This window comes from Colobus angolensis, unplaced genomic scaffold (assembly GCF_000951035.1).
Source record: "Colobus angolensis palliatus isolate OR3802 unplaced genomic scaffold, Cang.pa_1.0 Scaffold49, whole genome shotgun sequence".
Classification (NCBI taxonomy): Eukaryota; Metazoa; Chordata; class Mammalia; order Primates; family Cercopithecidae; genus Colobus; species Colobus angolensis.
The window spans coordinates 8,583,979-8,600,526 of record NW_012118376.1 but is presented as its reverse complement, the minus strand read 5'-3'; the positions used below and the strand labels follow the sequence as shown (position 1 = coordinate 8,600,526).

The window sequence follows — 16,548 nt, the reverse complement described above, 5'->3', positions numbered from 1 at the left end:
ACCGCAACCTCCGCGTCCCAGGTTCAAGTGATTCTCCTGTCTCAGCCTCCCAAGTAGCTGGCAGTACAGGTATTCACCACCACACCCGGCTAATTTTATGATTTTAGTAGAGACGGGGTTTCTCCATGTTGGTCAGGCTGGTCTTGAGCTCCCGACCTCAGGTAATCGGCCCACTTCGGCCTCCCAAAGTGCTGGGATAACAGGCATGAGCCACCACACCCAGCCAGTTTTCTTTTGTTCTTGCTGTTTTGAGACAGGGTCTCACTCTGTCACCCAGGCTGGAATGCAGTGGCAGGATCTCGGGTCTCTGCAACCTCCGCCTCCCAGGTTCAAGTGATTCTCCTGCCTTAGCCTCCCAAGTGGCTGGGACTACCCAGCCCACATACAGGTATTAAAATATCACATGTACCCCCAAAATATGTACAACTATCGTAATTCAATTTTTTAAAAAACAAAAAATCAGAACTGAGTATAAGGCAAGGCTTGAGTAGCTGTCGAGGTTTCCCAGGTGATTCTAATGTGCAGCCAGGCTTGAGAACCCCTAACAAGCCACACTGAAGCACGTGCAGTCACTTATTCACTTAACCTCCAAGTTCCATATGGACAACATGATTTGAGAATAAAATTAAGCTTTGATTAGCTCTTTCAGAAACATGAATGTACTTTTTTTTTACTTAAGCTGCAGTCTAAAGTATTTCTGTAGCAGTTTTACATTGGCACATATAGTCATATATTAAGGCTATGTACATGAATTCTCTCCAGTGCAATGGATCGTCAGAAATCAGCATAGCTAGCTATTATACATATACTTTTTTGCATCTTCTTCAGAACTATTATCATTATATTAACAATCGAGTCACTTGTCATCCAGAGTAGTTTGGGTAGGCTGTCTGCTTTGAAAATGTTGTAACTCTAGCACCTCACAGTGTTTTGCATATGGAAGATGTTATTTTGCTGAATAAACCTTTTTTTCTTGGGACGGAGTTTCCTGCTTAGTACCCAGGCTGGAGTGCAATGGCGCGATCTTCACTCACTGCAACCTCCCCCTCCTTGGTTCAAGCGATTCTCTGCCTCAGCCTCCCAAGTAGCTGGGATTACAGGCATGCACCACTACACCCAGCTAATTTTGTATTTTTATTAGCGATAGGGTTTCACTATGTTGGTCAGGCTGGTCTTGAACTCCTGACCTCAGGTGATTCACCCACCTTGGCCTCCCAAAATGTTGAGATTATGGGCTTAAGCCACTGCACCCAGCCTATAAAGTTCTTATGGTTGTGGAGGAGCTGCATGAGTCTCTGCGAAACTAATAGCCTCAGAGCTTTACGTGCTTTATCTATGGGTTGGGATGGCTACCCCACGTGGTTTTAGTCTGCCTGGCACAAATCATTAGGCCCTGATCTACCGAGGGCTTAACAAAATGCTTTTTGTTCCCCAGAAATGAGGCCTTTTTTTTTTTTTTCAGACAGGGTCTAACTCTGCCACCCAGGCTGGAGTGTAGTGGTGCAATCGCAGCTCACTGCAGCCTTAACCTCCTGGGCTCAGGCGATTCTCCCGCCTCAGCCTCTGGAGTAGTCAAGACCACAACCATGTGCCACCATGCCTGGCCAATTAAAAAAAAATATTTTGTAGATACAGGGGCTGGTTATGTTGTCCAAGTTGATCTCAAACTCTTGGCTTCAAGCAGTCCTCCCAAACTGCTGGGATTACAGGCATGATAAAACACACCCAGCCCAAAATGTGGCTTCAATCACAACGTCAGCGACTTTAGAATTAAATTAGTACCGCTTACCTCTGCTTTCTCTGAGAGACAGTCAAGCTATCCTCTTTTCTCTTACCCTTGCTAATTTCCTGGGTTTTCTTCATGTTTTTCTGGCGGGCAAGTTCTCGTTGATTTCCACCTACAAAGTCAAACAGTCATGCTCTTTTCCCATCTCCAAAATTATTAATAATTCCAATGAACAGGTCTTGTTTAAATGCATCTTTAGTTTGTGTTTTAATAGATAAACAGCAGAGTAACAGACTGATGGTGTTCCCAGATCTGACAAAAAGGAAGTGGCTTAAAGGCAAACACTTAAAGACTTAAGAGTATTATCATCCCAATCAAGGTGGTCACTAGCTATAAATACCAGATATTTTAAAACAGATACTCGAATCTTGGGCCAGTATCCCAAAATAAGTTCTGGCTTTTGAGGGGAGTGGGTGGAAGGAGAAAGCTAGACACAGAGATCACAAGTTCAGCCTATCACTTGAGAGTTATCCTTATCCCCATGCAGAGGCGAAGAGGGATGGATGGGGACTGAACAGATTGAAGGTAACTCTGCGAAAGGCAATGTGGACCCTTTACATCCTTATTCTAGCCACAACCCTGCAAGGTAGGCTTCATTGTTCTCATTTTGCAGAACAGACTGACCTAATACCTAGGACTAGTAGAAACAAGCATCAAATTTAGGACCGGCTCTAAAGCCTCCTGTTTTTTCGACTATTAGCTGCGAGCGCCAAACAAAAGAACCAGGGAGGCGACTCACTGGAGTTCCCGGTCCTCTTTAGGCCTTAAGACTTGAGGTTATCAGCTATAAACCTCCTCCAAACAAGGACCCTCCCCGGGCGGCCGTGTGTCTACATCTCCGGGGTGTGTTCTTTACAGCACAAACTCGCACCTAAGAGACAGGCACCCGTCCGGCCTGAGAAGCCCGACCAGAACTACCCGCGAGCTCTCTCTCTGCAGACTGAAGCTGGGATTCCCGCTCTGAGGGACCCAAGGGGATTCTCCAGCCGGACCCCGCCTCCCCCGCCCGCCGCGCCTCAGCGCTAGGCTCCCACGCCGGACGCTCCCCGCAGCTTCCCACCCCAGTCTGCACACTCACGGGCCATGCCGACCACCGAGGGAGCCTGGAAGAGAGCAACTGGGAAAAGCAACGGCTCCCTGGCACTCTGGGCTACTGTCACCACTGTTGTCCAAGAAGGCTAAGCCCGCGTGGGCCCTCCGCCCGGCTGCGCCTACGCTCTGCTCCGCCAGCGGCCCCGCCCACTGGAGGCCAGACAACAGCCGGCGGCATGGCCGGCGCGTCACTGCGCGTGCGCGGCCGGGCAAGGCCGGGGCTCCGAAGCTCGTGGAGGCTTGGCAGCGCCAGGAGCCCTGCTGCGACACATGCCTGGGAGGTCCCAGAGAGAGCCCAGAAAGCGGGTTCTGTTCTGACTGAGGGATAGGCGTGTGTGGATTTTCCCTACTGTGCACCAGGCACAGGGGCAGGGCTCCACCAGCTCCCCACCTTTTTTTTTTTTTAATAGGAAATGACAATAAATTCTACAATATATTACTTTTTGGCAAAGAACATTAGCTTTCATCCATCCCCTTGCGGAGGCGGAGAGTGGTGGATGGGAACTGAACAGATTGAGGGTAACTCTGCAAAAGGCACTGCTTATCCTTTACATATTTTCCTGCCTCATTCTAAACGCAACCCTGCAAGGTAGGCTTCATTGCTTTCATTTTGCGGAAGAGACAGACTTAACCGAGTAGGAATTGTTATGAGAATAAAATTTAAGACGGACTCTAAAGCCTATTTATTTTCCAGTTTATTCCAGTGCCCTTGTCACGATCCACAGTGCTTTAGTAGTTTTATGCTACTGAGTCTGTGCTTAGGTTGTTTGGTGGGGAGAGGATGGCAGGGAGTGCAGTCTTAACCACCATTCAGAATAGCCCAGAATAACCTCGGAACCTAGGTAAAAGCTGTGGACCATCTGCCATTGGTAGAAACACGTGTAGAGATGCTTCTGTGGCTCATGTGGCATATAATTACATTGTTCACCTCTGTCATTGTCACACACACACAAGAATAAAAACAAAAGGGCCGGGCGCGGTGGCTCAAGCCTGTAATCCCAGCACTTTGGGAGGCCGAGACGGGTGGATCACGAGGTCAGGAGATCGAGACCATCCTGAGCTACACGGTGAAACCCCGTCTCTACTAAAAAATACAAAAAAAAACTAGCCGGGCGAGATGGCGGGCGCCTGTAGTCCCAGCTACTCGGGAGGCTGAGGCAGGAGAATGGCGTAAACCCGGGAGGCGGAGCTTGCAGTGAGCCGAGATCGCGCCACTGCACTCCAGCCTGGGCGACAGAGCTAGACTCCGTCTCCAAAAAAAAAAAAAAAACAAAAGATAACATTGTTACAAACTGAGATGATTTGGATACCCCACATTGCCCTATATTTTAAAAACTTTTATTTTGGAAGATCTGACATTTATACAGTACAAAAGCATTAGTAATAAGGATAACGAATCCTCAAGGAGATGCAACCAAACTTCAATTATTACCTCATACAATCGTCTATTTTAGAGAAGGTGGAGAAACTGAAGACTGAGGAACTCTGGAGATGAACTGTCTGGGTTGAAAGTCCATCTCTACTAATTAGTAGCTATGTCAACTTGGACACTATTTCATTATGTTAAAGCTTTCTTATCTGTAAAATGGGGAGGCATGTACCTCCTTCATTAACTGAATTAATGTATGTGAAGTACTAGGTCCCCAGCATATGGTAGCACTCAATATGTTAGCTCATACTGTCATTACTCCTTCAAATTCAGAGAGCCTGGCACACATCACTATCCTATCCCCACACCCCATCTTTCTTCCTTAGTAGTGCTAACGTCTGTTTCCACTGAGTGAAGTAACTTGAAAGGAAAAGATTGACTTTCTGGCACCGTGTTTTGTTTTGGAGACAGTGTCTCACTCTATTGCCCAGACTGGAGTACACTGGTGCAGTCTCGGCACACTGCAGCCTCAGCCTCCCGGGTTCAAGCAATTCTTGTGCCTCAGCCTCCCAGTAGCTAGGATTACTAGATCTTTAGAGATAAGATCATCTAAAGAGGGAATGGGGTGGGATTGGAAGGTAAGTGGTAGAGTTGGTTTTTTATTTGCTTGTTTTGTTTTTTAGATAGAGTCTCGCTTTGTCACCCAGGCTTTCTGGGTTTACGTCATTCTCCTGCCTCAGCCTCCCGGTAGCTGGGACTACAGGCCCCCGCCACCACGCCTGGCTAACTTTTTTTAGTAGAGACGGGGTTTCACCGTGTTAGCCAGGATGGTCTCGATCACCTGACCTCGTGATCCGCTCGCCTTGACCTCCCAAAGTGCTGGGATTACAGGCGCGAGCCACCGTGCCCGGCCGGTAGGTGGTAGAATTGTTTTTGTGTGTTCTTTCAATTTAATGTCACTGAACATTTTTCTTTGCAGCTGGAAAATTTTGCAGTTTTTAAGTCGCAGGGCTACACATGATATACCTCATGTACACAAAATGTGTTGGGTATGTCTCTCAGAGAAAAGTAGAGATTTAAAAAATTACTATGATGCCACTGAGAATTTACTCCACAAACTTGTGTAACAAATGTCTTATGACTTTTTATTTAATAATAAAACTTAATCTGACTCTGATCCCATCCCTTTACTGGTGGGAAATTAAATCTTAGTCACTATTTACTTTCTGACCTGTAAAAACTTGGGAGAATGCCCTAGTCTCTTAAGTGGAACAGAAGCCCATCTGGGGAAAGGCCCTGTGTCTTCAGTTTGTATCAGAATATGCTGTTCAAAGCTGTGTAGTCCTGGCAGTGGCTCCAAGATTCCTGAGACATCTGTAGCAGGGGATTCTCTCAAATTCTTGAGCTTCTTTAGAGAAAACTGAGATCCCGTTCCTTTTCCAGAGTATTGCAGGGAGCCCACAGAATCCACAGACCTTCTCTTCCCTTCCCTTCCGTTCTTCCTTTCCCTCTCTCTCTCTGTTTTTTTTTTTTTTTTTTTCGAGACAGGGTCTCACTTTGTCACCCAGGCTGGAGTGCAGTAGTGTGATCTTGGCTCACTGCAACTTCTGCCTCCTGGGTTCAAGCAATCCTCCAACCTCAGCCTCCTGAGTAGCTGGGATTACAGGCCCAAGCCACCAAGCTCAGCTAATTTTTGTATTTTTGGTAGAGATAGGGTTTCACCATGTTGGCTAGGCTGGTCTTGAACTCCTGGGCTCAAGTGATTCGCCCGCCTCAGCCTCCCAAAGTGCTGTGCCTGGCCTCTAGACCTTCATTTTCTTCATAGTCTTAGAGACATATCTTTTCTCTTCTCTGCTTTCAGTCTTGCCTTCCTACTCTCAAAAGCACTTGCCTCTTTTTTGTTCTCCCTTTAGGTGATCTATTTATTCAGTCAGTTCAGGATTTTATTCCTTTGACATTTTATTATTAATGTATTACCATATTCTTGTAGGATTTTCTTTTCCTTCCAAGAAGAAAGTCACACCTTTGAGTTCCCATGAGTCAGGGGATTTGAATCACTGGTTCAAACGTTGGCCCAATACCTCCAAGGCCAACCTCAGCTCTGGCTATTTTTCCTCTCATCATAGAGGACTTCCCTAGCCACTCTACCGCCAGCCTCCCTCCCATTAATTCCTATCACACTGTCCTGTACATTTTTTTTCTTATTATTATTACATTTTTGTTTTAGAGACGAGGTTTCCTCTGTCACCCAGGCCGGAGGGCTGTGGCACTATCATAGCTCACTGCAGCCTGGACCTCCTGCCTCAGCCTTCCGGGTGGCTGGGGCTAGAGGTGGCAGCCATCACAGCCACCACATGTGGGTAGTTTGTTTTAGGGGTTTCAGTGTTTAGAGCAGGTTGATCTGGAAGTCTTGGGCTCAAGAGATCCTCCCACATCAGCCTCCTCAGTAGCTGGGATTATAGGCGTGCCCCGCCATGCCCAGCGTTCAATCCTTAAATTTCTTTCACGACATTTGATAAATTTTATTTTATTGGAATTAATTAATTCATTTAAGACATTCTCACTCATTCTGTCGCCCAGGCTGGAGTGCAGTGGTGCCATCTTGGCTCCCGGCAGCCTCCACCTCCAGGGTTCAAGCGATTCTCCTGTCTCAGCCTCCCATAGCTGGGATTACAGGCTTGCACCACCAGGCCTGGCTCATTTTTGTATTTTCAGTAGAGACGCGGAGTTTAACCATGTTGGCCAGGCTGGTCTCGAATTTCTGACCTCAAGCAATCTGCCTTGCCTTAGCCTCCCAAAGTGCTGGGATTACAGGCATAAGCCACCATGCCCGGCCTGATACATTTTAAAAATATCTTGTTCCTTTCTTTTTTGTATTTTCTCCTCCCAAACCCAGAACGTCTTGTTTACTGCTACTTCCTGAAGCAGATTAAGAATACTCACAATAATTTACAAAGTTTCAACTATAATAATTTTTAAACAGGCTGGAGTATAGTGGCAAGATCTCGGGTGATACATTCATGTTAAAAAGTACACAAAGGGCTGGGCGCGGTGGCTCACGCCTGTAATCCCAGCACTTTGGGAGGCCGAGGCGTGCGGATCACAAGGTCAGGTTCACCACCCTGGCGAACACGGTGAAACCCCGTCTCTACTGAAAAATACAGAAAATTCTGTCTCTACTAAAAATACAGAAAAATTAGCCGGGCGTGGTGGAGGGCGCCTGTAGTCCTAGCTTCTTGGAAGGCCGAGGCAGGAGAATGGCGTGAACCCGGGAGGCGACGGAGCTTGCAGTGAGCGGAGATCGCGCCACTGCACTCCAGCCTGGGAGACAGAGCGAGACTCCTCTGTCTCAAAAAAAAAAAAAAAGTACACAAGGAGCGTGGTGGCTCACGTCTGTAATCCCAGCAGTTTGGGAGGCCAAATCGGGTGGATCGCTTGAGCCCAGCAGTTCAAGATCAGCTTGGACAACATAATGAACCCGGTCTTCAGTAAATATACCGAAAAAAAAAAAAAATTAGCCGTTTCTGGAGGCGCGCGCCTGTGGTCCCAGCAACTTGGGAAGCTGAGACGGGAGAATCGCCTGAGCCCGAGAGGTGGAGGCTGCAGTGAGCCAAGATCGCGCTACTGTACCACTCCTGCCTAGGGGACAGAGCAAGACCCTGTCTCAAAGGAAAAAAACAAAAACAAAAAAGTACACAAGAGCGTACGATAAATGGTCTTCCTACCACGATGTGTTTTCCAGAAACCCATTCCTCTCCTGGGAGGTAACTATTATCAGTTTCTTCACACCAGCATTTAATCTATGTCTACTCAATTTAGAATTTCCAAACCCTTCATGACCTTCTAAAAACAAAATCGGCCAGCGATTTTAATACTTCCAGTAAAGGTTTGAACTGAGAAGTCGACTGTCTTCTTTTCCTCTTTTCAACTACTCCTAAAGACTCCTGGAGGAGAAAGAGCAAATATCTCTGCATCTCAATTTCTGGTCCGCAGGTAACCCAGTCTCAGTAGCTTGGTAGTTACCATGGCTCCCAGTGCTGTGCGTCTGACGTCATTCTGCGGCGCTGGCAGATGGCGCAATCAGTTCCGGCGCCCTGTGAGGGCGGGGGAGCTGGGAGGAGGGTGAAATTTAGCCATCAGTGTGTGGCAGGGTCATGAAAAAGCGGCGGCGGCGGCAGAGAGGAGGAGGCGGCGGCGGAGTGAAACTGCGGTAGCTGCTCCCTGGGCTGGTAGTGTGGCTTTGTGGGGAGGGCGTAGTTCCTAATCCCCTTTCCGGGCAGCAGCCGGGGCTCGGGGCTGTGAGCGGCCGTCAAGGCTGCCTCCCCGGGCCCCCTGCCTCCGCCATGTTCCGCAGGGCACGCCTTAGCGTGAAGCCGAATGTCAGGCCTAGTGTAGGTGCCAGGGGCTCCACAGCTCCCAATCCCCAGCGTGGGCAGGAGTCTCCCAGGCCGCCGGAGCCTGCCACGGACTCTGCTTCCAAGCCAGCGGAGCCCACAGATGTACCCCCAGTCGATTTCGGTGGAGCGGAGCCCCAAGAAAAGGCTCCTAGGAGCAGGTAAGAGCTTGCAGAGGGAAAAATTTTCATTTGCCCTGCCTCTCCGGGCCTGTCACCTGGAAGCTGAGCGAATGAATTTTATCATAGGAGTCCGCTGTCGTTTGCAGTAAGCCGTTCAGTTGAGGCTTGATGAAACCACTCCAAACTGCAGTTTGGTTGTCTGGCCTGCAGGGTGTGGCTTATGTGGATTTTATCACGGTCTGTAGATTCTCCGAGAGGAGACCATGTCTTCAAGTGGTGGTGGGGAGAATCGGGGTATTCTGAAGTGAAGAATAGCCACACTATTCATTTGAGAGTTTAGGTCACCATAGTTTTCATCCTTCTGGAGTGCTTTGCAGGGAAGTGTTTTTGTCTTTCAAAATCTAAAGTATTTATTTTTTAAAGGAGAAGATAATTACCATGTTGGCCAGGCTGTACTCAAACTCCTGACCTCAAGTGATCCACTTGCTTCAGCCAAAAGTGCTGGGGTTACAGGTGTGAGCCACCGTGCCCCGCCTCTTTTTATTTTTTTGTGGGTCTTTGCTAGTTGTAAAAATCTATAGGATATATATTCTGTCGTTATGCATTCAACATTATTGAGTGAAATGCAGATAATGCATGTGTCACATTGTCATAACAGCTAAGATACGAATTTAAATTGAAGTCTTCCTGGAAAGGTTATTCTGTAAGTTAAGGCATTTTCTAATTTTTTATAAGTAATTGTAAAATATGGAAAAAGTAGACTTTTTAATTATTGACTTATACCACCTCTTTTCTTGACTTAAGTTGCATTTATAGACCATTCCTGAAATATTTATATCTGAGGTGTACCATATTAATATCCAATTTGGGGTGACTCAGTACTTTTTCTGACCAAAGAGTTTATTCTGATGGCTGTGTAAGTAGCGTTGTACCTGACAAAAGATAAATGATTTGTGCCTCAAAGGGAACTGGGTTTTGGTTACTGTAACTAAATGTTTTTTTTTTTTTTTTGAGACAGAGTCTCGCTCTGTCCCCCTGGCTGGAGTGCAGTGGTGGAATCTCGGCTCACTGCAAGCTCCGCTTCCCAGGTTCCTGCCATTCTCCTGCCTCAGCCTCCCAAGTAGCTGGGACTACAGGCGCCCGCCACCGCGCCCGGCTAATTTTTTGTATTTTTAGTAGAGACGGGGTTTCACCCTGGTCTTGATCTCCTGACCTTGTGATCCGCCCACCTCGGCCTCCCAAAGTGCTGGGATTACAGGCGTGAGTCACCGCGCCCGGCAACTAAATGTTTTTCTTCAAACACTGCAATACAGATATTTCAGAGGTTTGAAGTTTTGCATATTTGATTTGATCTCTGGTTGATAAGTAAAATGCCGGTAGTTTAGACCAGTTTAAAATGTCAGAGTGAATTAAAATTTTTTTAAGTTTATATATAAATTAATTTAATTATAAATTGTTACTTTTTTACTTAGTAATTCAAATTGGGTTGATTAAGCTTTGTTCTGTAACTTGGTTATTTGTTTTGAGGGAACTAGGCCTATAATTATGTGTTCTAATGTGCCTAGGGACTTTATATTTGAAAAAGATTAAGAGTCTATTAGCATTTACATATATTTAAAAGATTTACTAAAGAAATTTTTTTGTAACCTGTCATAATTATCATACATCTCAAGTTATTAATTTTTTTTTTAATTACGAGATTGCCGTTTTGGATTTTCACCAGACTAAGTTTTAAAACTAGCATGTATAACAGAAGATTCATGGTGCCCTCTTTTTTTCTTTTTTAATTTCAACAGTTCTGAAAAGACTGGTAGTGACAATGATGTTGAAGAATCCAGTAGATCTTCCCCTACTGTTTCACAGAGAAGAAAGCGAATATCAAGTACTTCTAGTCTGGTTAAGGCTAGTGTCAGTGTTCCTTCAGAATCTCATCTCTTATCTCCAGTTAATCAAGAGGCTGCACAGCCAACTGCCACTCCAACAAAAGAGAAACAGCCGTGCTCAGACAGATACCGAATATACAAAGCCCAGAAACTGAGGGAAATGTTAAAAGAAGAATTGAGAAAAGAGAAGGTAAGGGAGGATAATCAGGATTTTGGTGTTGCCTTCTATTTATGTTAGTAAGGAATCATTGGGAAGAAAAGCATTTATAGCATTTTGATGGGGGAACAAAAACTGCATAACATCTCTTAGTCAGTGGAACATCCCTTCTTGTTAATGGATTGATTGGTACACCATGGACTTAAATTACATTTCTCACTGATAGTAATGTTTACATTATTTATTTATGTTTTCACTGTTTTTAGTAAAGGCCACAAATAAGTTTCATACACATACACATAGATATATATACACAAACATATTTATAAAGTAAACCTTCAGTCAGATTTTTCATACAAAGATATCCAAGTGACAAGCGATGTATTTATTTGAATTAAGGCAAGCATATGTTGGGCTTGGTGGCTCATGTCTGTAATTTCAGCACTTTGGGAGCACTAGTCGGGCAGATCACTTGAGGTCAGGAGTTCAAGACCAACCTGGCCAACATGGCAAAACACTGTCTCTACCAAAAATACAAAAATTAGCCAGGCCTGGTGGCACACATCTGTAATCCTAACTACTGGGGAGGCTGAGGCATGAGAATTGCTTGAACCTGGGAGGTGGAAGTTGCAGTGAGCCGAGATTGTGCCTCTGTACTCCAGCCTGGGTGATAGAGTGAAACGGTCTCCAAAAAAAAAAAAAGTTATGTAGTTGAGCAGAATGAGTTGGTAATGTTTTCTAAATTGACAACATGGAAAATTACAAGTGGGAAAAATTTGTGGTATGCATATAGTAGAGTCCATGTTCTTTTTAATCTTGAGGATTGATTTCTTTTCCAGAAGGGCAGGTAAGAGCAGTAGAGTGTGCTGGCCCTGGAGTTAAATACTTCAGGATTGAACCTCAGCTTCATTTCTTTACTAGCTATGTGACCTTGAGTAATTTAATTAATCTATTTCCTCATCTGTGAAATAAGACCATTAGTAGTTCAGGTTGAGCATCCCTGAAATTGAACATGCTCCAAAGTCCAAAATGTTTTGAGTGCCAAAGTGATGCTCCAAGGAAATGCTCATTGGAGCATATTGAATTTCAGATTTTCTGGTTAGAGATGCTTAGCCAGTATGTTTTCTGCAAATATTCAAAAATGTGAAAAAATCCAAAATGTGTATCATTTCTGGTCTCAAGTATTTCAGATAAGAGATGCTTAACCTCTGTCTATCTCATTGGAGGGTTGTGAAGATTAAATGAATCAATACATGTAAAACACACTTAAAATGGGCCTGGTGTGGTGGCTAATGCCTGTAATCCCAGCACTTTGGGAGGCTGAGGTGGACTGATGACCTGAGGTCAGGAGTTCAAGACTAGCTTGGCCAACATGGTGAAACGCTATCTCTACTAAAAATACAAAAACTATCTGGTCATGGTGGTGCACGCCTGTAATCTCAGCTACTCAGAACGCTGAGACAGGAGAATCACTTGAACCCGGGAGGCAGAGGTTGCAGTGAGCCAAGATTGCGCCATTGCACTCCAGCATGAGTGACAGAGCGAGACTCTGTCTCAAAAAAAATCAAACAAAAAAACTATGTCTTGAAAATAGTAAGTGCCCAACCAGTGTCAGCTCCTGTTATGAATTGTAAAATGCCTCTTTTATTTAGTTTTTTTTAAATTAAGGGAAGGCATTTTGCTTGGTGCTTTATGTCTGTTATGTTATGTAATTATATCAACTGTGTGAAGTAGATATCACTGTTTTACACAGGAGAAAACAAGCTTTGAATTTATGTCTTCTAAAATGTAAGCCTTATGAGAATTGCTTGAACCTGGGAGGCGGAGGTTGCAGTAAGCCAAAATTGTGCTACTGCACTCCAACCTGGGCGACAGAGCAAGGCTATGTCTCAAAAAAAAAGAGTAAGCCTCTAAAAATGTTTTATGGGTTGGGAATTGGGGGTGGGGGGATTAAAAAAAGGTTCTATATTTTACAGAAACTGCTTACTTGCATATTTAATTTATTTTGGGGAATTAAAGATTAAACATTTGCTTCAAGAATTTTACAAAATACACAGAATTTCAATTCACTACAGGGTAAAAAACTGTGTAAGCATAAATTCTCAGTGAGCTATTAAGATGTTTAGTTAGAAGGCATCAGTAAGCATTTTATACGTTGAGCTTTATTAGTTTTATTCTTTTAATATTTATTTAGTTTTGAGACAAGCACACCCAGGATGGAGTGCGCTAGTATGATTACAGTTCACTGCGACTTCAACCTCCCAGGCTCAAGTGATCCTTCCACCTCAGCCTCCCAAGTAGGTGTGGCTATAGGCATATGCCACCACATCCAGCTAATTTTTTTTTGTATTTTTTTTGTAGAGATAGGGTCTCATTATGTTGTCCAGGCTGGTAACTCCTGAGCTCAAGTGATCTTCCTGCCTCAGCCTCCCAAAGTGCTGAGATTATAGGCATAAGCCACTGTGCCTGGCCACGTTGAGCTTTTATCTAGTCCTAGTCACTTTAGTTGTTAAAATCTAAATACTGCCTGGGTTTGTGGTTCACTCCTGTAATCCCAGTGCTTTAGGAGGCTGAGGCAGGAGGATCACTTGAGCCCAGGAATTTGAAACCAGCCTTGGCAATGTAGGGAGACTCCATCTCTACCAAAAAAAAAAAAAAGAAAATTAGCCAGGTGTTGTGGCAAGCATCTGTAGTCCCAGCTACTTGGGAGGCTGAGGTGGGAGGACTGCTTGAGCTCAGGAGTTCAGGGCTGCAGTGAGCTATGACTGCACCACTACACTCTAGCCTGGACAATACAGCAAGACCTCATGTCAAAAGTAGATAAATAAAAACTAAAAACTATTAAGGATAATGTGCTACAACTTTTTAATATTCCATCTACAACATTACATAACTGGAGTGAGAATAATATTAAAGCACTTGTAGTGAATGCAACAGTGGACTGTATATTTGCATATAGTACATCTGAAATTCTCTAATATTTATAAAAGTGGATCTGTGTGTGTTTATGTATACAGAAACAATGGAAAAACAAATATGCTATAAATGAAAGTCAGAGGCCACCAGATCGTTCAAAAATGACTATGAGAGACTTCATATATTATCTACCAGATAACAATCCAATGACGTAAGTAAAATTTATTTCTGCTTTACTATCTCTTTTTTTTTTTGAGGTAGAGTCTTGCTCCGTCACCCAGGCTGGAGTGCGGTGGTGCAATCTTGGCTCACTGCATCCTCTGCCTCCCAGGTTCAAGTGATTCTCCAGGCTCAGATTCCCGAGTAGCTGGGATTACAGATGCTCACCACCACATCTGGCTAATTTTTATATTTTTTAGTAGAGACTGGGTTTCTCCATGTTGGCTTGCCTGGTTTCAAACTCCTTACCTTGGGTGATCCACCCACTTCAGCCTCCCAAAGTGCTGAGATTACAGGCGTGAGCCACCGTGCCTGGCTTTCTGTTTTACTTTCTTTGGGTATGTAGTTATATAAATATCACTTTTATAGTACAGTTTTTTGTTTTCCAAAAGCATGTTGACAAAATTTGGAACACATATGTCCTTTTAAATATAATTTCATAACCAAAAGTAGCTGTATTCCAAATAAGTGCTTTCTGGGGATGATTAATTATGCCCTTTATTTCTGAGATTAAAAATAAGTTTCCTCGCTGGGCACAGTGGCTCTTGCCTGTAATCCCAGCACTTTAGGAGACCAAGGCAGGTGGGCCGCTTGAGTCCAGGAGTTTGAGACCAGCCAGGGCAACATAGTGAAACCCTGTCTCTACAAAAAGTACAAAAATTAGCCAGGCATGGTGGCATGTGCCTGTAGTTCCAGCTGTTTGGGAGGCTGAGGCAGGAGGACTGCTTGAGCCCTGGCATTTGAGGCTACAGTGAACAATGCTCATGTCACTGCATTCTGGGTACAGTCTGGGTGACAGAGCGAGATCCTGTTTAAAAAAAATTTTTTTTTCTTTGTTATATTAGTTACCAAAGCATAGTAAAACCAACTAAGCCACTTTTCTGTAGTCAAGATTGCAATTTTGGCTGGGCGAGGTGGCTCACCCCTGTAATCACAGCATTTTGGGAGGCCAAGGTGAGAGGATCACTTGAGCCCAGGAGTTTGAGACCAGCCTGGACAACATAGGGAGACCCCATCTCTATAAAAAATACAAAAATTAGCTGGGCATTGTGGCGCATAGGAGGAGGCTGAGGTGGGAGGATCACTTGAACCTGGGAGTTCAAGGTGGCAGTGAGCCAAGATTGCACCACTGCACTCCAGCCTGGGCGATAGCGAGACTCTGTCTCATTAAAAAAAAAAAAGTTTGAAAGGATTGCAGTTTCTATTTTTAACATACTATAAACTGATCTAAAGGAGTGATCAAAGTTTCATGCCCTGCTTTCTAATAAAGACAGTAGTAGTGTGATTAATAAATCCTCCAAGAACAAAGTTTCTTTATTAAAGTTAGCCTGGGGTTTCTGAGGCAGAATTTATAATAAATCTCATTGTTGTATTGATGGTTTAGCAGGTAGAGGTAGGAGTAGGGACAGTTCCTTAGCATAGTCCTTTTTCAGATTCACCAGGTCTTTGGCTCCGTTGAAGAAAGGGCCAGAAACCTAGGTTTTGAGTTGTTTAACATCTAGGAATTGAAGACAAGTCACCTAAGCTGCTTCATGCCTTGGGATTGGGAGCCTCCTTTCACTGGGGATTTAGAGGATAAGAACATTCTCTGCTAGGTGTGGTGGCTCATGCCTGTAATCCCAGTGTTTTGGGAAGCTAAGGTGGGAGGATGGCATGATCCCAGGAGTTTGAGACCAGCCTGGGCGATATGGTGAAACCTTGTCTCTACAAAAAATTAAAAGACAAAAATTAGCCCTGTGTGGTGGCACGCACCTAGTCCCAGCTACTTGGCAGGCTGAGGTGGGAGGATTGCTTGAGCTCAAGAAGTAGAGGTTACGTGGAGCTGAGATCACACCACTGCACTTCAGCCTGAGTGACACAGCAAGACCCTATTGTTGTATTAAAAAAAAAAGAGTATTCTCTACTTAGGACCTAACAAATTATTTGTACGTGATGACAAGCTTTTGACTGAAAAATCGGTTGTTGGATTGCACCGTCATTAACAAAATGCTATGGCATATCTTTAAAAATTAGAAGTTAGAATAATTTTCTTCTGCCTACAGATAGAATTGAGAGGATATAAATTAATAATTTATTAAAGGTATTATTTATGTTCAATAGTTCTTCACTGGAACAAGAAAAGAAAACTGAAAAGCCGTCGACTCCAGTCCAGACAAGAGAGTAAGTATTTTATTTTATTTTTGAATATATTCTGTTGCTACATTTTTTAAAAAATGAGATCAAATGGTGCTTCCTGTTATAGTCGAATTACATTTGACTGGGGTCGGGCACAGTGGCTCACTCCTGTAATCTTAGCACTTTGCGAAGCCAAGATGGGAGGATTGCCTGAAGCCAGGGGTTGAGACCAGCCTGGGCATCCTAGTGACATTTTGTCTCTACAAAAAATGTAAAAGTAAGCTGTGCATGGTGGTGTGTACATGTAGTCCTAGTTATTCAGGAGGCTGAGGTGGGAGGATTGCTCGAGCCCACACGTTCAAGGCTGTAGTGAGCTATGATCATGCCACTGCATTCCAGCCTGGATGACAGAGCAAGACTTTGTCTCTTAAAAAAAAATTACATTTGGTTGGACTTTTGTTTTGGTAATTTTAAAATTTTAATTTAAATACAAAA

General features: G+C 44.2%; 2 protein-coding genes across 5 annotated transcripts in view; one reads left to right on the top strand and one right to left on the bottom strand.

Annotated features, from left to right (window-relative positions):
* LOC105524157 (small EDRK-rich factor 1) overlaps positions 1-3,077 on the bottom strand; it is a 12,019-nt gene extending 8,942 nt beyond the window's left edge. The window contains exons 1-2 of one of the 3 annotated variants that reach the window (XM_011959303.1): positions 2,865-3,077; positions 1,790-1,898 (exon numbers count right to left, since the gene is read on the bottom strand). In XM_011959303.1, the coding sequence (XP_011814693.1) occupies positions 1,790-1,898; positions 2,865-2,871 (116 nt within the window). In that variant the 5' untranslated portion in view covers positions 2,872-3,077. The remainder of the gene's footprint in view (positions 1-1,789; positions 1,899-2,864) is intronic. The other 2 variants (XM_011959300.1, XM_011959301.1) reach the window with 2 other exon arrangements.
* A 5,252-nt stretch (positions 3,078-8,329) lies between these two features.
* The window catches only part of BDP1 (B double prime 1, subunit of RNA polymerase III transcription initiation factor IIIB), a 118,156-nt gene continuing 109,937 nt past the window's right edge, over positions 8,330-16,548 (top strand). For both annotated transcript variants that reach the window (XM_011959299.1, XM_011959298.1), the window contains exons 1-4: positions 8,330-8,802; positions 10,560-10,836; positions 13,821-13,930; positions 16,039-16,098. In XM_011959299.1, coding sequence (XP_011814689.1) covers positions 8,591-8,802; positions 10,560-10,836; positions 13,821-13,930; positions 16,039-16,098 — 659 coding nt within the window. In that variant the 5' untranslated portion in view covers positions 8,330-8,590. The remainder of the gene's footprint in view (positions 8,803-10,559; positions 10,837-13,820; positions 13,931-16,038; positions 16,099-16,548) is intronic.